Here is an 8,343-nt window from a genome sequence, read left to right on the forward strand (position 1 = left end):
TCCTTCTAATTCATATTTCCTTGATGATCAGTGGGGTTCAGCACCTTTTCCTGTGTACCTTGGCCATCCACGTACCTCCTTTTGTGAAGTGTGTGGCAAGCCTCTGCCTTTTTTATTGTGTCCCCTTTTGATTAATGATTTGTGGAAGTTTTTTATATTCCAGGTACAAGCCTTTTGTCAGATGTGTGTATTGTGAATAGTTTCGTCCATTCTCTGGTTTACATTTCCGTTTTCTTAGCCATGTCTTTGAAGAGCAGAGTTTTCCATTTTGCTGAAGTCTAGTTCATTGCAACACTGTCCCCTGGAAAGGCGGATCAGCACACATGCTGTAAGTCGGAGACACGCTATTTTCCTTACCGATGGTGGAGCTAACAGAGTCTCACGTTTTCCATGCATGATGCGATAGAGACATAGTCACCACATTTAGGCAGACTTTTATTATTCAGTGTCCTTAAGTATAGAAAATGTGGTTGCTCACAAATGAGGCCCGCTAGTGTATGTTATTTGGTGCTGGCACTTTGTTACAGGCAGGCCAACCCAGTACTCTGGGCGAAGTTGCTAGAACAGCTAAAATTGGCTCTTGGTATGCAATTTGAGGCATCTGAAAACATAACAATTCTTCCGTTTTAACCAGAAATATTTTTCCTTAGAGACAGCAATGCTGGGTTACCATGACAAGGGCCACACTGCGGGGTTCAGGGAAAGCTGGTTTCGGGTCCTGACATAAACATCTAAGTAGAGACTAAAAATGCAAAATCAGCACCCTACCCTCGCAAAGGGGACGATACCCCAAGTCTATTTTCACTCTAAAAACTTGAAACATAGTCTCCCCTGCTTATTACGTGTCAGTATTGGGTTCCCTTGAAAAGAAAAATTTCCAAGCATTTTATTAGAAATAATTTTCGCAGTGTACGTAGTCCTCATCAGTCTCAGCGGCAGTAGCATGGCTGTTCTCGGCCTTACAAATGAGCCCGCGTGATCCAGTTGCTTTATCATGCCAGCAACTGCCCGCCATTATTCAGAACCAGTGGGCCTGTTTTAAATCGCCTGTTGTAAGGTTATTTCATCTTCAATATATCACAGGCTGCAATTGCGTTGTAACTAAGATTCATAATTTCCAAAAGGAGAATGATTTGTCATCAGGTTCCACAGTCTCGGGGCTGATTGTTTCACTGGTCTCACTGCGGAGTGATTAACGGAACAGCCGAGAGATTTTAAACACTCCTTAGAAAGCATTTCCTCTGGAGACCTACTTGGCCGCCGTTTAATCTTAATGTGTGCAATTAGAAGTTGTAAATGTATTCAGAATATACAGGCTTAGAGAGACTTCGGTTGTGGCTCCTGTAGCTGACAGTGGCAGATAATGGCTTAAGGGTAGTCACAGAATTAATTTGCATCTCCCAGCTTTATGATCAGGCGTCTGTTCTCATTCCTGTGGTTGTTCATCTCTGTCGTGTTCCAGGCTCTGGGGATGGGCTGTCCTCAGCATCCTTAACTCTGTCTTCCCTTGGCTTCTGGAGCATTTGAAACCTGTGACTGATTCGTTACTTCCACTTTGAACTTCAGATGGTGACAACAGAATATGGTAGAGTGGTCAGGTCCTGAGCTTCTGAATTCTTGTGAACTGTTGACCTTGAAATCAAGGGGGAGCGGGTGGAGAAGGACCTCATTCAACACTCCATATAAATAGCTGGGCAACTAATTAGTCACTGTGGTTTACAGTGTGCTTCTTAAACATCTGATGTCAATTTCACTGTCCTCTTCCAGGAAGTCCCAGGTTCTCTGGGCGTATTCAGGTATGTCCAAAGCCCTAGCTGACAAATGACTGAGTCTCCTTAGTTTAAAGGAACCCATCTCAGGCTCGCCAGATTCCATATTAAACAGGTTAACTAAGAGCAAGCAAAGTAGGCTAAATGTGGTAAGTGGCATGCCTGCGATTTTTCACAAGATATTTACAATAGCTGTTTCGAGCAGATGATAATATGTAGACATCTCAAACTAATTACTTGGTCTTTGAAGTTTCTGTGCTTTTCCAGAAGCATCTGAAATGTTGTCATCATTCCATGTTCCATGATTTTTGCTTTCCAGTGTGAATGGGCAACACGTTCAAAGTCATGATTCCTCCATAGTCTTCATCAAAGCTGAAAACCATGGGCCAGGAGCAGTGAGTGGCTCATGCCTGTAATCCTAGCACTCTGGGTGGCTGGGGTGGGTGATTGCTTGAGCTCAGGAGTTTGAGACCAGCCTGAGAAAAGTGAGACCCCGTCTCTACTAAAAACTAGCTGGGCATGGTGGTGCACACCTGTAGTCCCAGCTACTCAGGAGGCTGAGGCAGGAGGATAGCTTGAGCCCAGGAGTTTGAGGTTGCTGTGAGTTATGATGATGCCAGGGCACCTCTACCCAGGGCGACAGAGTAAGACTTGGTCTTAAAAAAAAAAAAAAGTTGAAAACTATGAAAGCTATAAATTTGACCGGGCCACTTCCTCCTGTTTTCTTGTTCTCCTCTTTTTCATTTTGTCTTATGTCTACTTCTGATGCTTTTTTGATTCATTTTCTCTTTCTCTCTCTCAGCTCTAGTTGCATCTCCGTGATGGAGACTCCACTTTGCCTGACTCAGATTATAGCTTGTTCCTTCCTCAGGCTGTTATTCCTAGGAAAACTCAGTTACCTGTTCACGTGGAAAATCAGTCTTACTAGATACTTTTATCCTTACACAGCCACAAAATCAGGTTCTTTAGCTAAATTCACCAACTCTAACATGTTTGACCAAAGTCCTTAAATTCCTTTCTCTTTATAAAAACACATGAAAGATAAATAAGGAGATCTGCTGGGAGAGAGTACAGGGGACATAAGGGGGGACCGGACATGTGTCTGAGGGTGGGAAGATTAGGCAGTGCCTTTGGCAGTGACATGCCAGACTGTGAGGACTGTGAGTTTTTTTTTGGAGACAGCGTCTCAAGCTGTCACCTTGGTTCGAGTGCCGTGCTGTCACAGCTCATAGCAACCTCAAACTTTTGGGCTTAAGTGATTTTCTTGCCTCAGCCTCCCAAGTAGCTGGGACTACAGGTGCCTGCCACAACGCTGGGCTATTTTTGTTATTGTTGCAGTTGTCGTTGTTGTGTTAGGGGGCCCAGGCCAGGTTGGAACCCTCCAGCCTCTGTGTATGTGGCCGGCACCCTACCCACTGAGCTCTGGGTGCTGCCCCACATTTTGTTGCGAAGGTAAAAACATCCTCTAGGATATGGTGCTATCAGAAAGATCGTATGTGCCTTTGTAAGGGATGGGTTCAAACCTTGCCTCCTGCTAATCTGAATTATCAGAGGAAATGCCAAGGCAATAAAAAAATAAGTTTTGATTTCAAACAAGGTAACAAAATTCACTAAAAACTCTGCTTAGGTACCTGCCTCATGTCTGAGTTCAGCAGGCCAGTCTGTTTTTATTCTTTGTAAAAGCTAAGGATTTGTGCATGATCCATTTCCTCAAAGCTGTCAAAGGCTTCAGGGAGCCTGAAACATCATTCATCAGAGTCGGTGCTTCCGTGTGATGGGCTTCAGCACTTGAACGCTTGATCAGGAGTTTTCAATTATCTTTATTTTTCTGAGAAGGATATTTCCGTAGGTGGGAGTGACATAAGCTACTCAAATCCAAACTCTGTATTTTATTTCTAAAAAATCCTAGAATAAGATAAAGTGCGTATCCTTTGTATCTGTCATATTCTCATTTAGTTCCCTAAGTTCTCGTTACTGAGGAGGGAGGCAGGGAATATAGGATCAGCTCCATCTCCCCGCAGGGTCCTGTAGGTCAAGAGATCCCATAATTTAGTAAGTTAGGAACTAGCACTTTTAAAAATTGAAATGAAACAGAATAGACTATATCAGAATGCCTTGCATGAAGTAAGGGTAAAGTTCTTGTTTTATTAAACTAAATACAAACTCTGTGTGTGTTTATGCATCTCACATGTCTGAGGTGCAATATAAGGTTTATTTTACTGTAAGTCGAATTTTGTATTTGACTGTATTTGGAAGTCAGTGCCATACCTCCTGAAGTATTCTCTGGACTGCCTTTCCGGGGGGACCGGGGTTGGGCGGGAGGCCACTTTTTTCCAGCCTTACCTGGCCAGTATGCCAGCAAGTCTTCAGAGCTGTGGTTCTGAGTAGCTAACAGGTGTCAGGGTAAAGGAATAAAATAGCTTTCTAACACTCACACTTGCCACATAGCAAAAATAAGGAATTAAATAGAGTCTCTTTCTACCTAGATGTCACGTAGGTGTCTCTTACAGTGCTGTCTGGGAAAGCCATCTCTAGATGATATCTTTGGGTGTTGTGTTTGTGTTGTTTTTGTATTTGCTTTTTAAAAACTCAGTCACACCAAACTCTCCTCTTTGCCCCCACTTTTTGGCACATTCATATTCTCCTACTTTCCTTTCCTTCCTCCTCTCTGTCCTGCATGTGAATAGATATTCCGTGCACCTGGGGCACATGATATAAGCGATGTTGTGCCTTCTTGGTGCATCCTATCTACAGCACACATAATACTGGTTATTTTTTTCCTGAATACATAAACTCATGTGTGTGTGTAGGCCATGCATGCTGGGGTAAGATTTCTTCCCTCAGTTAAGGTGGCATTTTCCTGCTGTACGGGTATTATATTTCCATTGTCATAAATAAGTAATTCTGGAGAAGGTACTTTTAATCTCTGTCCTCATCAAACTTTCACTCTTATCATTTATTAGTAACTCTTACCTAGTAACTTAGGCTTGGACTGTTTCTCAGACCAGACCCTCCAATCCTTGAAGGTTCTCTTTCCAACTGTTATCATTTATGAAAGAGAATAGCGTGACTCCTGACCTCAGATTCAAATGCCTGGCCTCAGACTTCTCTGACCTCAAATTCAAATTCTGCATCCTGCTTCCAGCATAGACTTTGGGTTACACAAATACCAAGATCTATATTTCTAAGATTAGTTTCAGGATACTCAGAATATTATCAAGGACATTTTTTAAAAAATGATAAAAACTCAATTTATCTCAGTGACATTGTCAATAGTTAATTCAGAGGCTGTGCGAATATTTTAAAGCATTTCTAAGAGACACATCTCAATCTTAACATTTTAGTAAAGATTTTCTCCAGAGCTAGCTCTGTATTAGTTTTTTTAAGCTGTTATGATTGTGTTATTGTGGCATCATTGTACTTTATTACAGTCAGACTAGTTATCTGGCTAGTGGAGACTTAGAAAAGCACAGAGAAAATGAGTGTTTGCATTAAATAAGGAGGGGACGCTCACCCTGGGACAGGGTGGGGGACCCTTTATCTTGCATGATTTTATGTCTCATTATATAGGTTGCAAATGCTCAAGTTTTAGGTTAGTTTGTGTTAAATCTATTAATATTTTCTGTTGAATCAGTTAAAGGTTGAAGTATAATAAACAGCCTTCACATGCACTGGCTTAAAACAACCACCACTGAGTTTCCCTGATTCTGGGTTTGGCAGCTTGGACATGGCTCAGCCCGGGTGTTCTGCCTGCTTCCTGTGTCTGCTGGGCTCACTCGGGCCAGGGCCACAGGTTGTGCACAAGGCAGCAGTGACAGTGAACATACAAGGCCTCCTGCGGCCAAGGCTCAGTCACTCACTGTCACTGCCACTGTACCCTGTTGGCCCACACAAGTCCCTGGCCAGCCCAGAGTCCAGGGCTACAGAGATCAGTTCCACATCTGATGGAGAGGGTGATGAAGACTGTGGCCATCCATCCCAAGTTGTCTTAAGTGACAGCAGCTTCCAATCTGGGAAACCAAGACTTTTACTTTTTTTTTTTTTTTTTTAATCTTTTCATATATAAACATATTCATTTACTTTAAAATTTTTTTTTCTCAGCGTTATGAAAGGATAATTGACAAAGAAGGATTTATGTGTGTAAGATGTACAATGTGATGATTTGGCAGGCTTTGACACCTTTATGGACGTCTATTTATTTAGATGTGTGTACCTGTGCATGGCTGAATTCAGGAGCACATTAATGTAAAAACCACTTTTCGAGTTTCATCAAGAAAATATCTTCCTACCCAGAGGTGGATTCAAACATTTCCTAGGACCCCTGGTTTCTGTGACAGTGGAGTTATTTTTGGCTCTCACCCTTCCTCCTTGCTGCAGAGATGTACTGACACTGAATGGGCTGGGTTTGGCTCAGGGTCACCCACTCGAAGGAATCAGTTTATTGTAAGGAAACAATCACGAGTGTGAGGGAGGTAGGGGCAGGGGCCTAGGAGGCAAGGCTGTGCTTCCGGGCGGCCTCTGCAGTCCCATCGTGACCGGCACTCTCAGCAGAGTCTTCCTCACTAAAAAGATCCTGAATTGTTTGTTCCTTTGCAGAGATTAACCAAAGTGCTGATAATTTACACGTATTTCTTCTGGTGTGTGGACTCCGACAAGTCAAAGATCCTCTTTATCTGGTGGATGCGTTCTCAGGTGCGTTCTCCAGAGTTCCTTCCCGCCCTTGTTTATGGGATTCCATTTGGTCCACATGTCAGCCTTCCTCTCGCAGGACCCTCAGTTTTTCTCTCATCCTTTGCTCCTGAGCAGAACTGCTCTGGACTGTTACTCCGAGAACAGTCAGGAAAGTAATTTATGGGACTAAGGGCCCCTGTGTTCTTTTTCAGTTTAGTTTTCTACTGTACTGTGGACACAGCTTCTGAGGAAAACATAAAAATAGTGAATAATTCTATGACCAAAAGAATTGGATCTGAAAATGTTTTGCACGTGGCAATTTGTACGATGCATTTGGAGTTTTGTGCACGAAGTTGATCTATACAGTCTTGAGTATATTCTGAATTCCATTTTGAATTGTGGTGGCGTGTTAGTCCTAGTTATCAAATAAATTAGAAATGTCAATAATGTACAGCATTATAGAAAAAATATTTTACTTAAAGGCATAAAATTTTAAGAATATAAATTCTAAATGGACTAATATGAATAAAAGCCAAATGATATGAAATTATTTATATTACGGAGTAATTTATATTAAACTTAATTGTGGTTGCAGCTCTGACTTAAAATCATTCTAAAAGTGTTTTTTTTTTTTTTTCCTTTTTCTTCCCTAGAATGGCACCAAGAAGAGCCCAATATTTACCTGGTAATTGTAGGTCCTGAGGTAAGTTGATGCGCTCTGAACGTGTATCTCATCTTTGTTTTCTTCTTTATATTTTGAGTGCATTTTCTACAGTTAGTTTAAGTTACTCTCTAACCAAGTGGGTTTGTGCTTTTTTAACTTTTATATAACTGTTATTTTAGAATACTGTACTTTTAGATTTATAGAAGAGTTATAAAGATATGTTCCCTTCACCTAGTTACCCCAATGTTGCTGTCTTGCCTAACTGGCTCATTTGATAAAACTCAGGGATTAAGCATTGATACACTATTTTTTTTTTTTTTTTGACACAGAGTCTCAAGCTGTGGTCCTGGGTAGAGTGCCATGGCATCACAGCTCACAGTAACCTCAAACTTTTGGGCTTAAGCAATTCTCTTGCCTCAGCCTCCCAAGTACTACAGGGACTACAGGCACCTGCCACAACGTCTGGCTATTTTTTGTTGTTGTTGTTGCAGTTGTCCTTGATATTTAGCAGGCCTAGGCTGAGTTTGAGCCTGCCAGACTCAGTGTATGTGGCCGATGACCTACCCACTGAGTTACAGGTGCCACCCAACCTTGAAACACTATTAATTAAATTACTTACTGTATTCAGATTTCACTTGTTTACCCACAGTGTCCTTTTTCTGTTCTCCTTTTAATTAAATGAAGTCAGTTTTCCTTTTTAAAAATTAAAACCATGGCTCAGCGCCTGTGGCTCAAGTGGCTAAGGCGCCAGCCCCATACACTTAAGGTGGCAGGTTCGAATCCAGCCTGGGCCCACCAAGCAACAATGATGGCTATAAAAAAAAAAAAAAAAAAAAAAGAAATTTCTGTGCCTTTTACATATCCATGCATTATTGGTGGGGCTGAGGATAACAAGAATATTGAGGAAGATCATAGTTACCACTTACTGAATGTCTACAAAGTACCATATACATACCATATGCTTTATATGTATTATTTAATCATTATGTAATCCTTCAAAGTAGGCATTTTTTACCCTGTTTCACAACCAAGGAAACTAAGGTTTAGAAAGGTAAAATAACACATTCAGAGTCAGAGTGGTGAAGATGATACTAAACATACTGTGCTGTTTTAAAATAATGAAATACTGGCTTAGCACCTATAGCTCAAGTGGCTAAGGTGCCAGCCACATACACCTAAGGTGGTGGGTTTGAATCCAGCCCAGGCCTGCCAAACAACAATGATGGCTGCAACCAAAAA

General features: G+C 41.6%; 1 protein-coding gene across 1 annotated transcript in view; it reads left to right on the plus strand.

Moving 5' to 3' along the window:
* The window catches only part of GLT1D1 (glycosyltransferase 1 domain containing 1), a 96,701-nt gene that overhangs the window by 46,001 nt on the left and 42,357 nt on the right, over window positions 1-8,343 (plus strand). Inside the window, exons 7-8 of the mRNA XM_003796069.3 lie at window positions 6,366-6,461; window positions 7,094-7,143. Coding sequence (XP_003796117.1) covers window positions 6,366-6,461; window positions 7,094-7,143 — 146 coding nt within the window. The remainder of the gene's footprint in view (window positions 1-6,365; window positions 6,462-7,093; window positions 7,144-8,343) is intronic.

The sequence above is a fragment of the Otolemur garnettii genome, unplaced genomic scaffold (genome assembly GCF_000181295.1).
Source record: "Otolemur garnettii isolate 467f Iridium unplaced genomic scaffold, OtoGar3 scaffold00099, whole genome shotgun sequence".
Taxonomy (NCBI): domain Eukaryota; kingdom Metazoa; phylum Chordata; class Mammalia; order Primates; family Galagidae; genus Otolemur; species Otolemur garnettii.